Source organism: Galleria mellonella, unplaced genomic scaffold (genome assembly GCF_026898425.1).
Source record: "Galleria mellonella isolate WM207_F2 unplaced genomic scaffold, CSIRO_AGI_GalMel_v1 utg146, whole genome shotgun sequence".
Lineage (NCBI taxonomy): Eukaryota > Metazoa > Arthropoda > Insecta > Lepidoptera > Pyralidae > Galleria > Galleria mellonella.
Window position 1 is genome coordinate 1,967,092 of NW_026441999.1, and position 27,096 is coordinate 1,994,187.

General features: G+C 35.9%; 1 protein-coding gene across 2 annotated transcripts in view; it reads right to left on the reverse strand.

Moving 5' to 3' along the window:
• The window catches only part of LOC113518657 (uncharacterized), a 117,987-nt gene that overhangs the window by 71,335 nt on the left and 19,556 nt on the right, over positions 1-27,096 (reverse strand). For both annotated transcript variants that reach the window (XM_052891969.1, XM_052891968.1), the window contains exon 2: positions 20,543-20,729. In XM_052891969.1, the coding sequence (XP_052747929.1) occupies positions 20,543-20,612 (70 nt within the window). In that variant the 5' untranslated portion in view covers positions 20,613-20,729. The remainder of the gene's footprint in view (positions 1-20,542; positions 20,730-27,096) is intronic.

Below are 27,096 nucleotides of genomic sequence, written 5' to 3' on the forward strand. Positions count from 1 at the left end.
AATAGGAATGACTTCTGAAATAAACATGTTGTGACTTCTAAAAGGAGAGGTGCTCGATTTGTTCGGAAATTTCTAAGTAAATGAAATAATGAGTATACTTTATTTGCATTATACAATATATAATAATAATAGTAAATATAATAGCGTGGCAACTACTGGCAAAACCCCTCTTAAGGGGAAGGTCTATTTTCGGCAGTGGGCATTTAATTATAAATATTTTTAATTCCGATTTTGTTTATTCTTTTTGCAATATATAAAATTTACCTCCGTGTTGATCCCATATTGATATTGTCATAATTAAAACTAGCTAATTTTTTTTGTGAATAAAAAAGTAAGAATTAATTGAATGAAATTACCCTTGATATTTTGACCATAGAACAAATTGTTAATCAGGAATAAAAAAAAAGTTTGGACATATTTCTCACAAAAGAAACTTGGCCCGAATTTAGCCTCGGCTTATTATTCATAAAAAATTTGGTTATCTAGATGACATTATCACGACAACTTTTGTCAACGGAAAGAAACTTTTGAGGGGACAAAAGAAAGTTTTCTTCGGTGTAAAAAAAAAAAAGTTAAAAATAACGCTCGCCATGAATCGCGGTATCTCGCTGGTTATGATCAGCGCATTCCGCGAAGAAAAGCCATGAAATTAAACAATTCAGAAATGTACTCATTATGACTATCTATCTATTTAAGAGCTGCGCTCTTGTCGGTGGAGCTCTTGCCACTCACTACGATTTTCAACGAGTCTCTTCACATCTTGATACGACACGACACCAACTCCTTCCTTGATCTGCCTGATGTAACTATGCCTCGGTCTCCCTCTCCCCCTTCTTCCTTCTATCTTACCTTCTATTATAATGTTCATAAGTTCGTCGTGTCGTATCAAGTGTCCTAACATGGGATCGAATTAGCAATGAGGAGGTCCTGCTTAGGGTTAAGGAAAAAAGACAAATTATTAGAACTATTGAGGACAGAAGGGGAAAAATGTTGGGACACTTGATACTCATTATAACTGGGGTTTAAAATTATTTTGCAATATCCTTTACCCGGGACTAAATCCGCGTGTCCAGGATAAAAAGCTGCCTATGTCCTTTCCTATCTTACATAGTATATTCATACCAATTTTCATAGTGTTTGATTAAGCATTTGAGGCGTTGTGAGGTAACAAACAAACTCACTTTCACATTAATAATACTACTAATATTGTAAGGGAAAAATTGATTAACCAAATATAACTTATATGTGAAAAATAGCCAAGTCAAATCTTAAGCTTCAATTTATTTTAAGCTATCTGAATCAAGTAAATAGTGCGACTGTCAAATTTAAGAAGTTATAATTTTAAATAGCAAACGTTGTTGTAATAGAAAAAATTAAAATTAAAGAAAAAAAAAACAGAATATGTTATAAATTTATTTTAAAATATTATAAGTCCTTATAAATAAATTTCAAAGTTATCTACAGAACTTGACACCAATTTCAATCTCCATTCGTTTGTCGACGAAATCGACAACCACGCATAATTTTAATTTTGAACTTGGCTCCCTTTTTCACACTTATATTTTTGATGAGATTTTGTATTACTGGCTTCCAGGTCGCAGAGAGATTTAAACCATCTTCGACTTTGATCAATTAAATTATCATATTTTAAAAGACGTTAAAACAAAACAAATGCGCACATAATATAAAGGTAGTGGGACAATAAATAGTTGGTGCTAAATTTGTGTACATTTGAGGACAAATGTGGACTTACAGCGGTGATCGTATACGTAATTTTGGTTACATTTTAAGTAAGCTTGGACGAGCTTAGAGGAAGCCATACCCTTACAGAACTAGCTATATTAGGGCTACCGCGTATAAACGATTTTTTTTTTATATGTATACATATTAAAAAAAAATCGTTCATGCGCGCTATGAATCATCATCATATACATATGATGATGATGATGATGATGATATCAGATATAACTGTCCACTGCTGAACATAAGCCTCCCCTTTGGGGGGTTTTCTCAGTAGTTACCACGCTTGGCTGGTGGATTAACAACCGCAGTTAGATTTAGCTACTGCCTGTCTCTCGATCATTAAGCTCTCTTAGTTGCCTCTTACGACACTTACGGGAAGAGAAGAGGTGACCTATTCTATGCCGGGACCACACGGCTAAATAATAAGTATATATATACTATTATATTATATATATAATAAGTATATGTATATTATTAAATTATGGAAACCATATTTTAATTGTTAGATTTCCTACTGACATCTTCCAATTTTTTTTTATTTCAAATGTAAAACATGGTTATTAAGTGGCATACGGTCTCATACCAAAAAAATCTTGCAACATACAGATGTTAAGTATTATCTTTTTTCTTTACGTAACTTAGAATGGCAAACAAGCTGACGGCCCACCTGATGGAAGGTGGTAACCGTCGCCTATAGACATGAGCAGTACTGTGGACATAACAGAGTATACTAGTTCGCCCATAATATCCCCCATGCGTTGCCATTCCTGAGGACTCAGGTGTTATTCCTCTGTACCCAGTAAATTGACGCCATGTCCCACCCTACAAACCGAAACACAGTCATGCAAACACAACTGCTTCATGGTTGAAATACGAATGGGACAGAGGTACCTAAGCAATCGACTTTTGTACAAAGTCTCCCTCTGATGATCCTCTTGATGTCCATCAAGTAGATTAGCTTGCTATTCTATCACAAAAACCTTTTGAATAGAGAGACAAAAAAATTAACATACATTCTTTTCAGCGACAAAATAATCGCACGCGACTAGTCGCAAGTGTGTAGATAGCTAAATTACCACAGTATATTACGTTATATTGCAAACGTTCTGGGCACGCGTGGTTGTCAAAATTTGACGTTTCATTTCCCTTGGCCTTATAAGATGAAGTGGGGTTCAGATACGTCGTATATCTTTGGTGGTCTTGACAAGCCTTTGATGTTTGTCAGCAGCTCGATTTATATAAGCTGCCACTTAAATTAAAGTTTGGCTCAGTTTACCAGAGAGAGACTTTGTATAAAAGTCGATTGCTTGGGTACCTCTGTCCCATTCGTGTTTCAACCGTTAAGCAGTAGTGTTTGCATGGCTGTGTTTCGGTTTGAAGGGTGGGATATGGCGTGAATTTACTGGGTACAGAGGAATAACACCTGAGTCCTCAGGAATGGCAACGCATGGGGGGTATCATGGGCGAAACAGTATACTCTGTTATGTCCATGGCACTGCTCATGTCTATAGGCGACGGTTACCACTTTCCACCAGGTGGGCCGTCAGCTTGTTTGCCATTCTATGTTGTATAAAAAAAAAAAAGTACACTGTAATATATTTGTTCTTTATTTTGGGAATCTCTCTTTGAAATTTGTAACCGTTTCCTCTATTTGTGTGTTACCAGTATAAGACTTTGTATAAAAAGTGTATGCTTTTTTTTACTTTATTGGATGATAATGGAATGGTAACCCTGTTTGTGCTAACGATGTACGCTGGCGGGGCACCAGTGAAGGATGATTAGTGAGAATGCAAAGGCAGTTCAGTTAACCAATCGTGATGAATACATCTGGAATACAGCACGATAGTTACTAAGGGGAACTACGTGGATGTCGACCTGACAGAGTATATTGCTAGCTATTTGCTATTTGTTCGAAGTGACTAGAGCCTAGTTACATAAATAAAAAAAAAACTAAAAATGATATTTTTTGTCTTGCCCTATTCGAAAATCTTTAGTGTTGCCACAAAGAAGAATTTATTTTTTTGTATTTTCATACTAAAATTCAATTTCAAATGTATGAAAGTTTTTTCACCTTTCACACAGTCGACATTATAATAATAATGCTGCCAAATAAATTATTTAAAACATTTTTATACGTTTTCCCGTATTTTACAAACACAATAGGCTTTAATTCATCAAATTGAAAGCAATCTTTTATTCATGAGCTTTTATTACAAAAAAAAAAGTTAAGGGACAGATTAGGAATAAAGAAATTATACAGAGTATAATTAGGTTCCGTACGTACCTAAGTAAAAGACTTTGTCTCTAAAACGGTTTATTTAATAAAAAAAAACAGTTGGTTTTAGAATCCTAATTTCGTTGCTCGGCTGTAGCGGTTTTTTTTTTTTTACTTTATAAATTTTACATCATAGAAAAACAGAGGGCCTACCATGAAATATTTTACCAAAATTTCGGGATCGAATGAAATACAAATTTGATATTAAAATTACATATATACTGTTCAAAGATATTAAAAATGTTAAAATAAAGTTCCTTTGGACTATTATTATATGATAGGATTTGTGACGAAGGGAATGTTGAGCTCCATTTACGGAGCTGATTTCCGTATGAACAAAAACACGGAATTTAGTTCGAAAATTTAGGATTTCATTCCATGGTAGACTTCCTGCTTATTTCTTTATAAAATTAATTATTATTATTTATTAATTCAGCCGTTAACTGTCCACTGCTGAACATAAGCCTTCCCCATAAGGGGAGTTTTGCTAGTATTTGCCACGATTGGCAGGCGGGTTGGCAACCGCAGTTAGGCTTTTAGAGATATTTTAAGAACGCTGCTACCCATCCCTCGCCCTTCCTTAATCGCCATTCTTAAATTAAAATTAATAGAATATACAAAAAAAAAAAGATATTTCATAGATTCTAACGTAGACTTAGAAAAAAATCCATGAATAACCCTTGATAATTGAACCATAGATAATTTAGTATTTTTTTTTTTTATAACGTTATTCCATATAATTAAACCGTCTAATCCGAACTATCCTCTATGAGTCTTAAGTTTCCATTTTCGTCCATTTAAAAAAACTACTAGACGTTCTTTTAATAGGTGATAATAAAATGGTAATCCCGCCTATGCTATCGTATACACTGGCCGGGCACCAGTGAGAAGTGATAGGTGACGATGAAAGCAGACCATTTAGCCCATTGCGACGAATTCCACTAGAATTAAACACGATGCTTTCCAGGGGGAACCGCATGAAGGTCGATCCGATAGGGGTACCCTGCTAGAGGTGTTAGCGATAAACTTTGTTTTATATATTTAATACACCAGAGGGAGACTTTGTACAAAAGTCGATTGCTTGAGTACCTCTGTCCCATTCGTGTTTCAACCGTGAAGCAGTTGTGTTTGCATGGCTGTGTTTCGGTTTGAAGGGTGGGATATGGCGTGAATTTACAGGGTACAGAGGAATGACACCTGAGTCCTGAGGAATGGCAACGCATGGGGAGTATTATGGGCGAAACAGTATGTGTGTGTACTGTTATGTACATCATGTCTATAGGCGACGGTTACCACTTTCCATCAGGTGGGCCGTCAGCTTGTTTGCCATTCTAAGTTGTATAAAAAAAAAAGAAAAAAAAAGGTATATTGGGTATATTAGAATGAGTCAGACCTCATTACTAACAATCCCTTTCCCAACTTCTAGACTTAACTCAATTGCCATAATCGAGTTATTCGATTAGTCCATTTTTCGAGTCGGGTCGCATCACTACTCCAATTAGCTTTGTATAATTGGCCTCGAGACTCAAAACAAACGCTTATTAAGGATTCCGAACAACACTGCGAAGTCAGAATAACACTGTTCGTTATTGCAACGGCACGCTCGGCCGTAGAAGCAAATGTCTGTAGATAGAATCTCATTACTTTACGAGAAAACTGCGAGTCGGCCATTTTCAAAATGTCTCTATCGCGGAAGATTTGATGAGCGCGGCGCGGCATCGAAGCAGCGTTAGAACGCGTGAAATTGCTACTCATGATGATTTTATTACTATACGTATTGCATTCAATGCAAATTGAACGTTATATCGCTTTATTTTAACACTATTATTCATCTATGAAACGATCTCGAACAATACCCCAAGCGATTAGGGCTGGGCGATACATATGATATCGTTTATATATTTATTATGCAGTTATAAATATCTATATATTCTTTTTTTTATGAATCATAATGAAATGAAATCCATGGTACTGCTCATGTCTATAGGCGACGGTTACCACTTTCCATCAGGTGGGCCGTCAGCTTGTTTGCCATTCTAAGTTGTATAAAAAAAATGCTAATCCCAGATGCGCTATCAGCGGGTCTACCATGAAATGAAATTCCGAAATTTCGAAATCAATTTCGTGTTTTTGTTTATACCAAAATCGGACCAATAAATGGAGTTTAACATTTCGTTCGTCATACATCCTATCATAAAAGTCCAAAGAAATAATATTTTAACATTTTTAATATTTCCAAATGGCATGTATTATGTAATTTTAATATCAAATTTGTGTTTCGTTTGGCTTCGAAATTTCGGAAAACATTTCATGGTAAGCCCTCAGAATACGCTAGCGGAGCACCAAAGAGGAATGATAAATAAGGATAAAACTATGCCAGTTAGCCCATCATGATAAATTCCACAAGAACTAACCAAGAAGTTGGGGGAAGGGATCGCTAGCAATATACCTTGTCATGTCAATCTCCACGTGGTCCCCCTGGAAACCATCCTGCTGAATTCCAGGTGCATTCGTCACGATAGGCTAACTGATCTGCCTTTTCATTCTCACCTATTATCCCTCACTGGTGGCCCGCCAGCGTATACCGTTAGCGCAGACGGGATAACCATTTCATGATCATCCAATAAAAAAAAAACAAGAAGCTATTGTTGTTATATCAGCCGTTAACTGCCCGCTGCTGAACATCCCCATAAGAAAGGTTTTGTAAGTAGTTGCCACGCTTGGCAGGCAGATTGGCAACCGCAGTTTGGCTTTTAATAATGTTTCAAACAGGACACCGCTGTCCATCCCTCAACCATAATTTCCCTTAGTCATCTCTTTCACCCATTTTCTTTGGCCCATTCTATGCTGGAACCTATACGGCAAGACCAACCAAGAAGTGTGCTTGTGTAATTCGTCACAATGGACTAACTGACCTGTTTTCATCCTTATCAATCATCTCTCACTGTTGTTTATATTATTGCTCAAGCGAGATTATCATTCCATTTTCCATTCCATTCCAGTTTCACCCATTAATAAAAACCCCTTGAAGACTGTAACAGTAAGCCAAGCGTACATACGAGATGGATGAGTATCGACGTGCCTTAGGGAAAAATCCCTACATCTTTTTTTTTTTTAGTTATGATTACCTTTTCAAGAACGTTCCTCTAATATATCCAGGGATTCGCGTGCGACGTGCCAAAACGTAACACAAGTCTCCGCTATCTTTCAATGTCAACTTAGTTTCACTTCAAAATAACGTCTCTGTAGAAACTTAATTTGGTAGATGTAAGATTTTTTGTCACGAAAGAAATGTTAAACTAATAGATTCACTGGTTAATAAAATGACTGTCAACACTCGAAAGATTGATTACTATTATTATCAGAAGTTCTACGACCTTATATAATTAGTATTCAATCTCCGACCGTTATTCAGTCCACGTACATATTGCAGTAGGTGTTTCACCTGTAAACTTAATAGATCGATTAATAAGCGCAAAAGGAAGAAAAGCGATCTAGTAATTTGCCTGAAAATTACTCATTTAGAGGAAGTGAAACACGTAATGCAAAACGTGCGTGAACGAAATGGTAGTCGGAGACTCATAGATAACATGAAAGGTTATAGAACTTCTGTTAATATTAATGGTAATCAATCTTTGAGTATTGACATATACACACATACTTATGGTAGCGGAATGAAATAAAATAATTCTAATCAAATAACTAGGGGGGTGAAGGGATTGTTAGTAATGGGGATTAGTAGCCCATTGCTAGCAATTTACTATATCAGGTCGACTCGTGGTTCCCCCTGGAAACCATCGTTTATTGTTAGATTCGTCACAGTGGGCTAACTGACCTGCTTCGTCCTCACCTATCAACCCTCACTGGTGGCCCGCCAGTGTATACCGATAACGCAGGAGGGGCTACCATTCCATTATCATCCATTAAAAAAAAATATCCAAATATCAAAACCTCGTACAATACTGCCACATTTATAATATTTAGGATTTCTTTTTATCGGATGTCAAGAAGAACATCGATGTGTGTCGTGGCGGCCCATAAATGTTGAGTGGCTGTATGTACGAACACATTACCGCTCATGTTTATTTAAGCATATGTACTAATATGTAATGACAGTAAATGAGCAATAATAAATGTCGAATAAACATACCGATCGTCTGGTACTCAAACTATATTCTGGATTATTGAGGGTGGGTTGAGGGATTGTTAGCAATGGGAATTAAAAAAAAAGTTATGTCGAAAAGAGACAAAAAATTTTAAACCTGCTACACTATCAATTTATATCCAGTTTTGAAATTAATAGATTAATGAGGTATTAAAAATATTTCAGTCAATTTTGGATTCATGTTTTTTAGTAAAAAAATACTGTTTACAGTACAGCTTAGCAATATGGCCGCCTTTTGTATCACTTCTCATTAATATTTACTATATTTGTTATTATTTTTTTACTTGATATAATAAAGAGTAAAATAAATAAATAAATAAATACTCCCTTTAAAAAATTCTAATTTTTCCTATTCCATCTCATAAGTTTTATGGGACAATGGAAAAAGTATTAATAATTACCCTCCTTTCTTTCGTAGTCGGGTAAGAAAGGAAACGCCGAACTATTATTACAGACAAAGAGACAATCACGATTATTAAGTGTACATGTTGGTAACAAAAGAAATGCAATAACACGTCCCCGGTAAACCCGGGCCGGGGGGAAGACTAGCGGAAGTGTCAAGATTGGATCGGACGTTTCGGTGACAGATTATTGCGGGGGGAGGGGGGCGAGTCCGGGCAGGGGTGAACGGTTCACCCCATGGGGGCCGCCGCGTACTGCAGACTCTCACTTGCCATATTTCACATTAGACGTACATGTTTCTGAGAGTACGCGATCAGTGTTGTCTAATAGATAATCGAGATATTACACAATCGATTGTATTCACCAATAATTTAAATATCGATTCGATAATATTCGATTTAATCGAAATATTAACATAAATATTTACAAAATTCAATCGATATTTTAAATTTATATTCTCCGATCAAACTGTTTATAATTACTCCTCTCCATTTAAAGGTTGCCTGGTAGAGATCGCTTTTAGCAATAAGGCCGCCCATTGTTTTTCATTGTGATTATTTCTTGTAATTGTTTGCATCTATAATAAGTTTACTATTGTAATCTTTTAGAGGAAACAATAAAGAGTATTTATCTATGATACAATGGATTAAATCGATTATAGTTTGACAGTGTTAAAAAAATACCCTTGTATAAATTATATCTAGTTATACATATATTATCAATAATATTGTTCCAGTACTTACTATTAGTATTAATTATAGAATCAGTTAACTAATTAAAGGATTTGTTTAACCCTTCTCTATGCATTATTTTTTTTATCGGTAAAATCAAAGTCATATAACAAAAGTGATATAATTCATGTTTAAAATTAAAGGAAAAATGGTTAAACAATAAATTTGACAGCTATATTTTTTTTTCTAAAATGGACATCAAAAAAAATATCCAGACAATCAACTTAAAGTGAACTTGGTCTTTTATATATGTAAGTTTTAGGCATTCAATGTTATGATGGAAATTTCCACCAGTATGCCGAGTAAAGAAGGGTTAAAATATAAGAAAAAACACAAAAAAATTGGTTCATAAATAAACTGTATCTTTATAAGCGATTTATCATATATATACCCTATTTATATATTCACAAAATCGATTGTAAAACATTTGTGACTTCAAATTAACTCTCGACTAATTATAATCGATTCCAAACGATTGTTAACAACACTATTCCTTACATCGACTAGTGTGTTAGAATGAGATGTGTTTTTAATTGAATTAGTTTCCCCTGAAGTAGTAATTTAATCAACATACAAAGTTAGTAATGTAACTAACAATATCGTAACGTGTGTATTAAACCCAAACATTTATTTATTTATTTACACTGTATTGTACTATTTATAAAAATAATAAATATAGTTAATTTTAATTTTAAATGATATAAAAGGCGACCATCGCTAAGCAATCTCTTCCAAACAACCTGTGGGTAGAGGACATTGACAAAAAAAGACAAAGGGTATGTGGTACACTATTATATAAATACTAATTTATACATACATATATATTCATGATAGATATCTAGAGATAATCTACTTACGCAAAGAAAAATAGACAAAAATAGTCAAAATTCCAATTTTTTAATAGGAGAAAACTGATGGAAGACTCCCTGATAGATTATATTGTTGGCAATGGGGCCGATAGGGGAAAAGAATTGTCAGTAATGCTGGTACTCCACCAGTCCCATTGCTAGCAATTTACCCTGTCAGGTCAAACTCCACATGGCTCCCCTGGAAACCATCGTGCTGAATTCCAGGTACATTCCTCACGATGGGCTAACTGACCTACGTCTTCATTCTCACCTATCATCCCTCACTGGTGCCCCGCCAACGTATACCGTTAATGCAGGCAGTAGGTTACTATTCCATTATCGATAAAAAAGATGGGGCCATTACGAACAGTCTCTTTCCTCTGTATCAACCACAAGAGTATTTAAGTGAGGACTTAGTGGGTCATGCCCACCCAAGAATTGTCTTGATCTCTCTTATTATATATATACTTATATTAAATATCTGCCTGTATGTTCGGTATAGAAACAAAAACTACTTGACGGATTTTAACGAAGCTTGGTACAATTTTCGCAGGGGTACAATTCTCCTGGGCAGATTATATATATATATACATAATCAATATATCTTCCCCTATTCTTACCGACATTTTTCTCATTCATTCTTCCTGACCATTTCAAAAAACTACTGCCGTGTGAATATGGCATCTCAAATGATTCGTGCAAATTGATTGCGTAGCTGACACGTACATGTTTTATGGTTGGCCAACTTTATGGTGTTCATTATACGATATATTATTGAATGAATCCAGATATTTATTGTTTATAACCACATTTATATATATAATAAAATTAAAACTAAATAATGGAGCCAATATGAATTCAATTATCTCCTCAATTCAATTCCTATCCGTATAGGTCTCAGCATAGGATAGGACATCCCTTTCTTTCCCATGGGTGTCGTAAGAGGTTAAGGGGGCTTATGGTGGAAAGATTGGCAGCAGAGTCCTTCTTAGAATCATACCATCACCAAAATCTTAACTGCGATCGCCAACCCGCCTGCCAAGCGTGGCAACTACTGGCATCCCTCTTATGAGAGAGACCTATGTTCAATTGTGGACAATTAACAGCTAATACAACAACAATAACTATAAATTTAATATATGGTGATCGACAATACAGATTTTTTTATATACAACTTAGAATGGCAAACAAGCTGACGACCCACCTGATGGAAAGTGATAACAATCGCCTATAGACATGAGCATAAAAGAGTATACCGTTTCGCCCATGATACCCCCCATGCGTTGCCATTCCTGAGGACTCGGGTGTTATTCCTCTGTACCCTGTAAATTTACTGCCGTATCCCACCCTTCAAACCGAAACACAGCCATGCAAACACAACTGCTTCACGGTTGAAACACGAATGGGACATGCCATAGTAACACAAAATGGTCACAACTCCGTTATTATTAGTATATTGCCATTCTGCCATTCCTGAGGACTCAGATTTCGTGAAACTATCAAATTAAAATATTATATTAAGATATAGGTTTGGAGAAATATCGACTTAGAATCGACGGCGGTGTGTGACTTAAATACACGACAACTGTGGCGCCATCTGCTTAATACGTGCGAAAGACGTTGTGAATACTGGACAACAATTTTGGTCACGACGCGCCTACATAAACATAGTTGAGAATTCTATTGGATTTCGCAACTACAATTAATCGTTGGAAAACAAGGACAAGGACATGAAGAAAGGACAAGAGGTGTTAGCGATAAACTTTCTTTTATATATTTAATACACCAGAGGGAGACTTTGTACAAAAGTCAATTGCTTCGGTACATCTGTCCCATTCGTGTTTCTACCGTGAAGCAGTTGTGTTTGCATGGCTGTGATTCGGTTTGAAGTGTGGGATATGGCGTGAATTTACAGGGTACAGAAGAATAACACCTGAGTCCTCAGGAATGACAACGCATGGGGGGTATCATGGGCCAACAGTATACTTTGTTATGTCCATGCTACTGCTCATGTCTATAGGCGACGGTTACCACTTTCCATCAGGTGGGCCGTCAACTTGTTTGCCATTCTAAGTTGTATAAAAAAAATATATAAGTTTACTTTCTTAGACTTTGTATATTTCTATTCTGAACATTTATTTATTTATCAAAACTTTAATACACCTGGAAACTGTAAATGGCGGGCTTAACACCTAATGGCGTAAACTATAAATCTTTAAAATATGTCTTTTTATAACTTTACTGTTTTAACTTCATTGATATTTATACAACTTTGTGAAGGGAATAAAAACTGGTAAGTTTCTAATCACACCAAATTATTGCCGCTGCACTTCCTTCCTACCAGCGAAAACAAATTTCATAAAAACACTTTGAGCATTGATTGACTTCACTTGTCCAATCTTTGTTTATTTAATTTATGTTAATCTGTTATTATTAGTATATTGCTAGCAATGGGACTGGTAGTCCGCATTACTAACAATCCCTTCCCCCTCCCTTTAATTACCATGATTTTTTTAAATGGGTGAAAATGGCATGGCAACCCCGCTTGCGCTATTGGTATACACTGGCAAGGTACCAGTGAGGGGTGACAGGTGAGGATGAAAGGCAGGTCAGTTAACCCATCGTGAAGAATTCAAGGGTAAAATAGTCACGATAGTTTCCAGGGGGAATCACTTGGAGGTCGACCTGATAGGATATATTGATAGCAATGGGGACTAATCTCCCCATTACTAACAATTCCTTTCCCCCACTGCCATGAAATTTGGTATACAGTTACTGTAAGGGATAGTGAAGAATATAGGCTACTTTTTAACCCGGTCAGCAAACATATCCCGGCCACTCGGGTAAAAATTATTATAAAATATAAAAATTCTAGTGTTAAGTTTATTACCTACCATCAATGTCATACAATAAAGTTGGTATTATTATTATTAAAAAAATACGTATATTACAAATTTGTTTACCAATAAATGCCCCCCCCCCTCGCTCCCTAATTGTTTTCTTTGCATTTCATACGCCATGTTGGAATAAATAAGAAAAATATCAAACAAAGCGAAAAACATCGTTAGGAAATCAATACGTACACGTGCCCCGAGATACAGCGTTATCTGATGACCCGCTTTGTTCCAAACGACTTGTATTCGCAGACTAGCTACCCGTCCCGGCTTCGCACGGATGCACTATTGAAGGTAATTTAAGATTTTGTCCCACAAATAATTACAGATCGTGTCCCACAAAGAAAATCGATTTTAAATATGACAAAACCAGTTATTTGGACCTAAAATTACTTAACCGATTTTGATAAAATTTCTATGAGACCAATCTGTGTCCTTTCAAATAAAAAAAAAGAATTTTCCAAATCAGTTTAGAACTGACGATGTTATGAAGTACCTAACGAACATAAAAAAGATACAACCGAAAAGTGAACCTCCTTTTTTAAAGTCGGTTGAAACAGAACACCGACTTCAATTGTGGCAAAAATCAGTAATTCTAATTTAAAACCCAAATTGCTGAACCGATTTTGATGAAGTTTTTATTGGACAAATCAGAATCCTTTCAAATCAAAAAAAGAATTGGCCAGATCGGTTTATAAATTACTGAGTTCTGAGATAAGAGACATAAAAAATTCCAACAAAATGGAAAACTTACTCCTTTTTTGAAGTCAGTCGAAAATGGGATTATAACTATATCTACCCTTCACAGTAAGACCCTTAGTTTTTATATAGAAATTTTTTAACTCTAATTTATCATTTTTCTGTCCGATTTTTGAAACATTTTCATTCATACAAGCCTTGTCCTGTCAATTTTAAATCCACAAAAAAATGAATCAGTAAAATAGATTTAGCTGTTTCGAAGTCACGTACGTACATACATACAACAATTCACATTCATTTATTAATTATTAATGGGAAAGTCGAATCAGTGTGAGACGAGACGCTGCGATGCAAAGCTCCAAACGCTCCTTGAAAAAGACTACCGGATGAAGTCGAATCACTGATTGAAACGACAAGACACAGTTAATTCATTAATTTCCCGTTACATACATATATATATTTACTCTTTTGCGGTTGCCAACCCACCTGCCAAGCGTGGCAACTACTGGTAAAACTCCCCTAGGGAGTTAAAGGTATAAGCCTTCATATGGGGAAGGCTTATGTCCAGCAGTGAACAGTTAACGTTAAGTGTAAATGGCGAACTTAACACCATATAGCGTTATCCAATATACATACCAAATACCAAAAAAAATTTTTTACGTTGCAACGTAACGAATAATATTAAATTAAAACATTAATTAAAAAATAACATACATATAAATACTGCAATGAGTGTTTGGTATTACTTGACAATAGATGGCGTTATTTAGCAACTCTATCTCGTATACTCAGATAAGAGGGAAACACTAGCATCAATGCAACAAAAAGCAATGTTTAAATCGAATTTACGGATTCTAAATAAATATATATTATTAAATAAAAAGTAAGATAAATGCTGTACATATGAGAGCTTTGAGAAGTATGTGTGGTATTACTTTAAAAGATAGAGTAAGAAACAGTGTGATTAGAGAGAAATGTGGACTGAAAGACGATGTAGTGACAAAAATCGAAAAAGGAATGTTGCGTTGGTTTGGTCATTTGGAGAGGATGGATGAAAGAAGAATTACGAAAGAGATTTATCGAGCAAGAATGAATGGAGATGTCGGTAGGGGCCGCCCTAGACGGACGTATGTCGACCAAACAGGCGACGTGCCGAAGAAGGGCCAAGTTAAAAGTACCCGTAACCGGCGAGCGTGTATGACAAGATTGATGAATGTGGAAGAAGCGAAAGAGGTTTGTTTGAATCGAAGCATTTGGCGGAACATTGTTTCTGCCTACCCTAATGGGAGACAGGCGTGACAGATATGTATGTATGTATGTAAATAAAAAGTAAAGAAATAAATAAAATATAAATAAGAATATATGTATGTCCTTAATAGCTATGTTTATCCTTTATATGTATAAAGGATATATATAGCTGAACAACTTATATATCGTTATTTCGTTATATGCATCAATATCAATATCAAACTTGCCACTCGGTTTAACTTCATAACGAGTTCCGCGAGTTCCACAGGGGGCCGGATCAATTCCATGTCTCCATTAATAATGACGTCACTTGTTTAAACTAAGCACAAACTGCCTATACACTAACTACCTATCTTTCACCATCTCAACTATCAACCTTTGGAATGCACTGCCTATTGATATAAAATGTCTCTAACCAAATTTTCTTTCAAAAAGTCCCTTCGTGAACTATACTTCAATTCATCACAACAATGAAAAGCCTCAATCTGTCATATAATTAGTTATGATTTATATATTTATTAATTCAATATATAGTTATTTATATATGTATTGTATGTGTATATTTTTTGTAAGTATATTATTTTCCCCGTCCAACATGATTATAAACATTCACAGCAATATATATTAAGCCTTTATCTGTCCACTGCTGAACATAGGGGAGGAAGGGATTGTTAGTAATGGAGACTAAAGAACCAGGTCGACCTCCCCGCGGTCCCCCTGGAAACCATCGTGCTGAATTCCAAGTGTATTTATCATAACTGACCTGCTTTTTTTCATTCTCATCTATCACCCCTCACTGGTGCCCCGCCAGCGTATACCGTAAGCGCAGACGGGGTTACCATTCCATTATCTCTTGCATTGAAACTACTCAATGATATTTTGAACCGGTATCCGCAATTGGATGTATTTGCCTCCGACTTGCTGGAGTTTCGTCGAGTGACCACAGAGTATTTGTGTTCACACGTTTTTTGTTTGAGTTAAATCTTTTTATATTATTTTTGTTATTTTTTTGTGTACTATTTCCTTTTTATATGTTATTGTACTCATGCTTTCCTGGGTGAGCGTATTGGAACACTGTAAGGCTCACCCAGTGGATGTAATAAATAAATAAATAAATAAATTATCATCCATTAAAAAACTGCTGAGCATAAGCCTCTCCTTTAAAAGGTTTTGCCAGTAGTTGCCATGCTTGGCAGGCAGATTGACAAACAAAAAACATTCACATTAAAATTGTAATCGTTTATTTAACTCCTGAACTGATCTAAAAATGAAATGTCCCAGTTAAGAATTCCAATATTCCTAAAAGTGGGTTTCTAACTTTAAAAGTTTTCGCTGTAACCATAAATTATTTATTAAAACTCCTTAACTGATCTGGTACAAGCACGGGTCTAAAACAAAGTTATGTCTGTACTAACGTTGCTTTGCAACAGGATGATTAAACACGACGCTCTTGGAGAGTTTTACAATGTTTTTTACTTCGAAGTAACATGACGATGTGGCCAATTGACAGCGGAATAATGGGGAATTTTTTATGCAACTTAGAATGACAAACAAGCTGGCAGCCCACCTGACAGGTCAGTTAGCCCATCCTGACGAATTCAACTAGGATTAAACACGATGGTTTCCAGGGGGAACCGCGTGAAGGTCGACCTGATATTGCTAGTAATGGAGCTATTTGACTCCATTACTGACAAGCCCTTCCCCCCCGCCGCAGTTAGGGTTTTGGTTATGGTTGAAGAGGGACGCTGCTGCCTATCTCTCGACCATTAAGTTTTTTTTTTATACAACTCAGAATGGCAAACAAGCTGAGGGCCCACCTGATGGAAAGTGGTAACCGTCGCCTATAGACATGAGCAGTACCATGGATATAACAGAGTGTAGTGTTTCGCCCATGATACCCCCCATGCGTTGCCATTCCTAAGGACTCAGGTATTATTCCTCTGTACTCAGTAAATTCAAGCCATATCCCACCTTTCAAACCGAAACACAGCAATGCAAACACAACTGCTTCACGGTAGAAACACGAATGAGACAGAGAGGTACCCAAGCAATCGACTTTTGTACAAAGTCTCCCTTAGTCGCCTCTTACGACACCCACAGGAATAGAATAGGTGGTCCATTCTATGCCGGGACCACAAGGCAACGTTTTATTACTGCAACCTACATTTAGAGATCCGCGCATAACAACCAAAAACACATTGGCGTGGATAGAATAATCGTAATTAATTACATTAAGAAAATTACGTCTACACACTAGTATTAGGGGCTTTCATAAGAAACTTATTAAGCACATAAGATCCATTATTCTATACAAGCTATAACCGGCAGCTTTGTCTGCATTATCTTGCTATTTACTAATATAATAAAATTATTATTTGACGAGGTCTGTTTAAGATATTTAAAACAATTAATGTGACAGGACTTAATGTAATTAAAGATTGTGATTAATTATTCTATACGAGCTATATCCGGCAGCTTTCTTCGCATCATCTTGCTTTTTACTAATATAATAAAATTGTCATTTGACGATGTGTCTACAAGGGGAGATATTTAAGAAAATTAATGTGACAGAACTTAGATAGATAGATAGATAGATAATTTATTTACATTATTTACAGCACACAAATTACAATATAAACATACACATGAAACACAGTAAAAGAGATAAAAGAATGATAATAAAAAAAGCAAATTATTTTTTTCTTTATTTTACTATACATTTATTTATTTATTTTTTTATTATATTTTACTGATAACTTGATATAATTAAAGATTGTGTGACAAAGATAGATGTCAATTGTTACAAAACCAGTAATTTTAATTTAGAAACTAAATTACTGAACCGATTTTGATAAAATTTCTATGCGATCAATCTATAAGTATATCGTTTCAAAGAAAAGAAGAATTTTCCAAATCGATTTAAAACTGATGGAGTTATAAGATAAGAAACATAAAAAAATACGACTGAATTAAGAATTATTTTTGAAGTCGCTTGAAAATCAATAGAAGCCAAAACTATAATATGCTTGTTGTTTTTATAAATGATGCAAAAAAGAGTAAATAAATAAATAGATAATAATGTTTAGAAATTTTGTCTGTCTGTCTGTTCGTTCCGGCATCACACAAAAACTACTGCATGAAATTGGATACGAAATGCAACACGAGAGGAGTTGCTTAGGTATGCGTTGCTGGCCTTTTAAATGTTTGTAGGCACGTTTTTTGAAATTTCCCATATTAAATTTTAAGGAAAAAACTAAAGACGGGAGCTCATTCCACAACCTAGATGTCATCATCATCGATATCATATCACCCTTTAACTGTCCACTGCTGAACATAAGCCTCCCCCTTAAGGAACGGGAAACAAGGACAGTAATAGTACGCCATGCACCCAAAAAATAAGGGTGAACTCCAAGATTTATAATATTAAAACGATTTTTAACAATTATTCGAGACGACAAATATAGTGCATATACTATTGACATATTATATATATATATATATATATATATATATATATATATATATATATATATATATATATATATATATAGCCGTTTCATCAATATATCAATTCATTGCTGAACAAGAGCTGCCCACAGACTGCCATTAGGAACGATTGAGCCACCTGCATTCACTGACTCTCTGCAATGTATCTAACATTTCGTAAGGCAACTGTCATGCCTCCGTACCCTATAATTCCACCGCTATATCCCTAAACTTTCCAGATGAAGCGTCTAGAAACTTGAGAATTCCCCAAAATTAATCAACAAACCGAAGTACAGATTACTTATAAGTCGGCACGAGGTACCTAACCTTAATGATCAGCCCCACACCCCGGTCTAACTTGGTTACGAACTTTTGTACTGGAACAACTTCTAATAAGCGTCAAGTGACTTTTCAGTTTTGAGTTGAGGCGAAATATTTTCGACACGCAATATTGACATAAACGTACGAAAACTTGGTAGCGAGCTAAAACCTACGTAGACGGGGGATAATCCTCGATGGACATTTTGTCCGTAATAATACACGTAATATATTACAATATCTATATATTGTAACTACAATATCTATACATATATTGATCCAATAATATATACATATATTACCTATCGGTTATCCAATATGGAATCCAGCTCTGGGAAACAGCGTCTCACTCCAATGTCGAGATTTTACAAAGATTCCAAAATAAAATGCTAAGAATAATAACCAATGCTCCTTGGTTTGTCACAAACAAGCAACTGCATCATGACCTAAAAATTGGAACTGTTAGACAGGAAATACTACAACACACACACACAATCCTACAAGGAGAGGATAACAAAACACCCTAACAGACTGGCAAGAGATCTTATGGACGTAAATCACACAACTCGTAGACTGAAACGCAAAATACCCCAAGACATGATTCTATAAAATAAAGTAGAATGCGACTCAAGTCGCATACTGAGCACGCCATTAAAGTATACGTCAAAAATACTATTTCATGTCCCAGCAAGAACACAGATCGTAGTATATATAAAGACAAAAAAAATATTGGCCCAATAATATATATATTACCTATCGGTTATCCAATATATAATATCGAAAAGAAGAACCCACTCGTAATGAATATAATATCCGACTATTATGAATGATATCGCAATAGGTGGTCATCAATGTACAAAAGAACTCAATATATAGATATCGGACATTACCCATCTCTAGAATAGTGACATAATTTATTCTTTTTTTTTTTGTGGCGTTCACCCCGATATTAGGGTATTTTGCCACATAATTTATGTCGACATTTTTGTCCATCATAATACTATTTAATTTATTTAAGCAGTCGTCACTTTGAATATAAAAAATGAGTCTATAAAATCTATCTAACCAGTTTCAATTTGACAAAATCTCGCCTAAGATTTTACGGCTCAATACCGCCTATATGTTTGGGATCGTCGACAATTCTCATACCCCGTCTTTGAAATTAGTCAAGACTAAGACCAAGCTGGCATTTAGGTGTGTGGGCCACCACACATGAGAGCAATACTCCATAAGGAGCCGAACTTGCGATTTGTACAACAATAGTCCTTGTCTTGGGATAATGTACCGTTGAGCTTTACTTAGTATCCCGACCATTTTGGATACTAGCTTGACCCTATCTTCGAGATAACCTCGGAACTCGACAATACTTGTAATAAATAGTTGTATTACAAACACTAGAATATTCTTTTTGTGTAGTGTGTTAAGACATACTACACAGGTGGTTGCATAGTTTCATTTACTTGTATCATGAATATAAAAGCAGTGCCGACTCGTAAAATCAATAGACTAGTGTCGGACTATATCGTATTAATTAAGCGTTGGCTATTAATTTTTTTTTTTATCTAAAAGCTGTTTTCAATATGTATCCTTGACCGAAGTAACTGAAGTAAAATGTATGGAACAGATATAGAAATAAATGTAAGTTTGTTTGTAAATCTTATAGAAGGCAAAACAACGTTCGATAGGATAGCTTATGTATTAATATATTCTCTAAATAGTTTTGAAACACTTACCAATAAGAAATAAGAAGTACAAATGCGTCCAAACGGTGCGCATACGCAGACCCGGCGCACGTTCAAGCATCCTGGCCTGGGGGAGAGAGATAGGGGGTGAGAGTGAGAGGGTGTGTGCGAGCGAGACAGATAGAGGCGCGGGGTGGGGGCGGGGCGCGGGGTGCGCTCATCTCGATGGCCGCTGCATCTGTAACAAAAGGGAAATAAGTTTTAAAACATGCAAATAACAAATGAAAGATAGTAAAAAGAAATAATAAATACCCGACCAGACATGGAAACTGCAATCGAATATTCTAGAAAGTCAATGAAAAAGCGACAAAAATTTTTGAGTTTCCCATGACCAGTTGACAACCCTATGCCCTATGTTAGTATTGAAGGGGTCAGCTGATTTTTTTTAATCGATTTTCGACTCCTCACTATTTTAAAGGACGTTACGTTTAAACATAAACGGAACCCTTATTGTCATCCGTCTTTCAAGACCCTTTTTTTATAAAAACGCGTAGGGATGTCAAGCTGAAATTAAAGTTCAAATATCAACTCCGCAATCCCTTGTAACTGTGACGAAATCGAGCTCCCGAGTCAACGCAATCAAGATATACTGCTTATTAACGTATATTTTGACATTTACAAGGGAATCAAAACCTAAAGGATACTTCCCGTTAGCAAAGAATCATGAAATTAGGCAAAAAACAATGTCGCAAAGCACAGGTAAAAAAAAATCCGGTAAACGTAATAGTTACATAAAAAAAAAACTTTTTTTAAAAAATATTTCATTAATTATAATTTGTTCGGAACCCTTTATATTTAGCCGATTTTCTCGGAACAAAATAGACAAAGGAATGTTAAGTCTAAGCGAACCTTGTAGACTTTTTCACCAATATTGAAAAAAAAACCTCAAAATTTTCTTTACAAACGTAAATTTCAAGTGCGTAAACTCAGAAAGGTTTACGTTCAATTCTGTTTCCACTCAATACCGTCCGTGGTGAGACGTAAAGCAAATAAAAACCTAAGCAACCCTTGCCGCGGGGGTGGGGGGGTGTGGGGGTGGGGAGGTTAGAGGCTGATCATGTTTCGGATCGCTTGGAAGGAAGTATTTAAAGAGCTTCCTCCGCCTTCAGCGTATAGTTGGCAATGTATTGATTTACGCGGGCCGTCACAACTTTCATAAAATCCCTACAACAAGATCGGGACGCGGGAATTTGTACGTGACGCGTTTTGCCGCCATTTTTATTTTTAACCTCCTAAAACGAGATTCTTCTTTTGAGTTTTTTTTTTCTGTTGTTGTTGTGTATAAGTTCTTCGTATGGTAAGCATCTTGTATAATTGAAGTCGCGAGTTTGATTCTCGGTCCCGTCCATTTAGGAAATGAACGTGTCCAGATTAACTCAGCTCTAAGTGTTTTGGGGGTATTCACAGATATTTGTGGGCTGATTTCTCGTAACCCTGAGTTATGAGAAATACTAGCTTAAAGACCATACGATTGGTGTAATTCTTTGGCACTTCTACTAATATAACTACTACTAATAATATAAAAGGGAAAGATTTGTATTTTTGTATATTTGTAACGAATAAACTCAAAAACTACTGGATCGATTACAAAACTACTTACACCATTAGAATGCCACATTATCCCTGAGTAACATAAGCTTAACCAGAGGGAGACTTTGTACAAAAGTCGATTGCTTGGGTACCTCTATCCCATTCGTGTTTCAACCGTGAAGCAGTTGTGTTTGCATGGCTGTGTTTCGGTTTGAAGGGTGAGATATGGCGTAAATTTACTGCGTACAGAGGAATAACACCTGAGTCCTCAGGAATAGCAACGCATGGGGGGTATCTTGGGCAAAACAATATACTCTGTTATGTCCATGGTACTGCTCATGTCTATAGGCTTCGGTTACCACTTTCCATCAGGTGGGCCGTCAGCTTGTTTGCCATTCTAAGTTGTATAAAAAAAATCCTTTAACTGTCCACTGCTGAACATAAGCCTGCCCCTTGGAGGGGTTTTACACACACACACACACACACACACACACACACACACACACACACACACACACACACACACACACACACACACACACACACACACACACACACACACACACACACACACACACACACACACACACACACACACACACACACACACACACACACACACACACACACACACACACACACACACACACACACACACACACACACACACACACACACACACACACACACACACACACACACACACACACACACACACACACACACACACACACACACACACACACACACACACACACACACACACACACACACACACACACACACACACACACACACACACACACACACACACACACACACACACACACACACACACACACACACACACACACACACACACACACACACACACACACACACACACACACACACACACACACACACACACACACACACACACACACACACACACACACACACACACACACACACACACACACACACACGCCAGTATTTGCCACGCTCGGCAGGCGGATTGGTAACCGCAGTCAAGCTTTAGAGATGTTTTAAGAGGGACGCTGCTGCCTGTTCTTAACCCTCCCTTAGTCGGCTCTTACGACACCCACGGGATAGGAAGGGGTGGCCTATTCTATGCCGGGACCATATGGTTGAATATCAGTAACTATTTAATAATAATCGATTATGAAGCCAGTTCTAAACCGGTTTAAACAATTGTTTTGAAATGTTTGTTCCATTTTAATTTTGACATTCAAAGCCGCCATTTTTCGACGCGGAGCAAAAAAAAACCATAAAATATTAGATGGGTAGGTACTTTATAGAAAACATCTTAATTCCTTTCGGATAAGATGTCTGTGTTTGACAGTTGAAATTAGCATTTAAAAAGAACTCGATTTATTCATAAAACAAGCGCTGTAAATAATATAATATCATAAATACTTCGGCGTAGAATTTGTATAGTACAGATGGGTAATATCTGATATCTATATATTGAGTTCTTATGGATATTAATGACCACCTATTGCGATATCGCCAATACCAATCAGATATCTATATTCATTACAAGCGGGCTCTTCTTTTCGATATTATATATTGGAAAACCGATACTTAATATATTTGTTATTGAACCAATATATGTATAGATATTGTAAATACAATATATAGATACTGCTATATATTACACATTCTTATTGTATAATCGATTTCAATAAAAACGCAAATAAACGAATAACTGAGCCGGCCATAAGACAAGCCTCTGGTGCCAAATACCTTAAAGCCTGGTTAATCGTGTACAGTGTATTTTCAAAGATGTTTTCTCCCACGAACACTCAGGTTATGGAATGAGCTCCCTGCCGAGGTTTTTCCAAGTGACTACAGTATGGAGTTTTAAAAAAAAAAGTTTTTTCAGGGTCGTCAACGCACGTGTAATGCCCCTGGTATTGCAAGCGTACATAGGCTACTGTAACTACTTACGATCAGGTGGGCCGTATGCTTGTATCAATAGTATAAAAAAAGTAAATGTTTCTATAATAATTTCAACAAAAAAATTTTTTTTTCATTAAATTCTATTGAAATAGACTATAAAACTTTTTTTTAATTAAATCTGAATTTGTCCTAACATAACTTTAAAGTCGCTCGGCAGATTAGACTTTCAAGTTACCTCCTACAAATTGTCTCAAGGGATAAAACCCGTATTAATTCACTTGAGATCAAGTCAAAGTAATTGGTATAACTAATATTCCAGACTTTGTATAAGAGTATCCACGCAGGCGCGTGGGTACCTTTGTCCCATTCGTGATTCTACCGTCAAACTGTGTTGCTTTCAATGAAGTTACAAGTTACGGAGGCGTAAGTTTGAAATAAAAATTATTATTAATAAATACAGAATACACTGTGACAACTGTACTACTCTTTAGACCTCGCCATTCTTGAAAAGTAGGGTGTTTTTTTAATGCATGGTGATGGTATGGTACTACCGTTTGCGCTATCGATATACGCTGGCGGGACACCAGTCAGTGACAATAGATAAGAATAAAGTCAGGTCAGTAACCCAATCGTGACGAATTCCACAAAAAATAACCACGATGTTTTCCAGGGGGAACCGCGTGGAGGTCGACCTGATAGAGTATATTGCTAGCAATAGGGCTGTTTGAATCTATTACTAACAATTCCTTTTCTCCAACGCATGAAGGTTATAATGGCCGTCACAGTATACACTGTGCAACCCATGATACTATTCATGTCGACGGTTACCACTTTCCATCAAGTGGGGCGTCAGCTTATTTGCCATTCTAAGTTGCATAAAAAACATACACAACAAATGAAAGCAAGCGAAGCGAGCACCTCTCTTACTAGAAGTTTCAAAAAATAATTCATAATTTTCTTAAACTCCTAATTGGACCTTACTTGAGAATATCGGGAATTTAACCAACGTTGGTGCCTCTGTCGAGGGGCTCTCGACCGAAATTAAATAACTCGAGTTAATGACCCAAAAAATACTTTATTTTTCAGGCTTTGTTTACATAGGCTGCGTTGGCGGGAAGACAACAACGACTGGATAAAAAAAGAGGTAAATTTGTATACGGTTAAGTCCCCTTGATTTCGTTTTAAAACCATTTTTTTTTTAATTATCTCTGGTTGGAGACTGAACTTAATGCAGATATGAAAATATCAGATCTATAAATATATTAAATACTAGCTGACGCCCGCGACTTTGTCCGCGTAGTGTTTGTTATTCCTGTTTAGTATCTATCGATTACATACATCGATAGATACATGCCTATCTATACCTATCTATTTATTATGTCTGGGAATACTGGACCAAAATTAACAAATGACGTGTCGTTCTCACTCTTTGCCTTAGGCCAAAATGACTTTACTTATGTAAGTTGTGTATAAAGCTGTGTAAGTTACTTAGTTTTTTACCATTCCACGGGGAACTCTTTAATTATCCGTAATTATAAATCTTTTAAATGTTGACCGGAGATATAAGGTACCCCCATACAAAGTTTCATTTAAATCGGTCCAACAGTTTCGGAGATCAGCCCGTATAAACAACATGTCTCGTTTAGAGGGATTATAAAATATGCATTGCATGCATGCAACAAAATGATTGGTTGGTAATGATGAATTAAAAAGAGTGATGGCTTATGTGGAAGGTTGTGGAACTTCTAGTACTAATAGTGATGTCTTCGACAGTCACACGCTGTTATGTCCGTGGTACTGCTCATGTCTATAGGCGACGGTTACCACTTTCCATCAGGTGGGCCGTCAGCGTGTTTGCCATTCTAAGTTGTATAAAAAAAATATTACATAATTAAATAAATACCTTTATGTCTGTGTGTAACAGTAAAGCAAATAACCATACTCAACCCCCATTTGTAATTAAAATTCAAATGTCAAATAAGAAAAGTCTTATAAGAAGTACCTAAGAATAAGAACTTTTACTTTATCTTTGGCAAAAACCATCTAAAATGTCCCAGCACTACTTACGGTACAGAAAGAGATAGACGCAAACGCGTCCCTCTTTATCGTATGATCCATTATCCCGCTCAGTCTTTAAAATTGCTTATTGCCAACCACTGTTGCTGGCGGATAAATCGTTCTATACAATAAGCTCTAACCACGATGTTCTGTGGACGTGTGTCGGATAGCAATAGATAAATCAACGCCCAAGCACTTCTGCATGCAGTTTGTTCTGTAGGGTTGACGCCAACACAATTTTGTGATTATTATCTCACAAACATGAATTACTCTCGTTTATTAGTGAAACAAAGGATCGATTCTCTATAATATTACGCGAACACATTGTGAAGTATTACAATTGTTAAAAAATGCTATTACGTAGTATGATTGCTTTGTAATCACTAATTACATTAAGTGACCTTTCTGTATAAAGTATATATATATATATATATATATATATATATATATATATATATATATATATATATATATATATATATATATATATATATATATATATATATATATATATATATATATATATAATATATATAGTATATAAAATTAAAAACATATTTTTAAAACTTATTAAGTTTCTTCTTTTTCCAATCTTCATTTTCCATCTGGTGATACATCAGCTTGTTAGAGTACCATCATATTTTTGTCCATAGACGACAATTACTACTTCCCACCAGGTGGGCCCTCAGCTTGTTCTATACTCATTCAATAATCCACTCCATTACCCAAAGGAAACGAATAAATTGCTTCTAGCAATAAAGCCGCCTTGTTTCGTTGTACTTTTAATGTATTAGATTAGATTTTAGATAATAAGTTTTATTTTTATATTATCGTTGGAACCAATTCCCTTAATAGCAACCCTAAGGGATACATACGGACTTATAGGCATACGTACCGTCTGGCCACCCCCCTCGAGGGATTTGAGGCTAATCCCGACTACTTCATTACATTTCCACAGTGCCTATCTCAAATGCAATTCGGCTGAAACGCTTTTGTAAATATTCTTTGTTCTTGCAGTGTATGAAAATGTATTCATTGATTAAATTCTATAT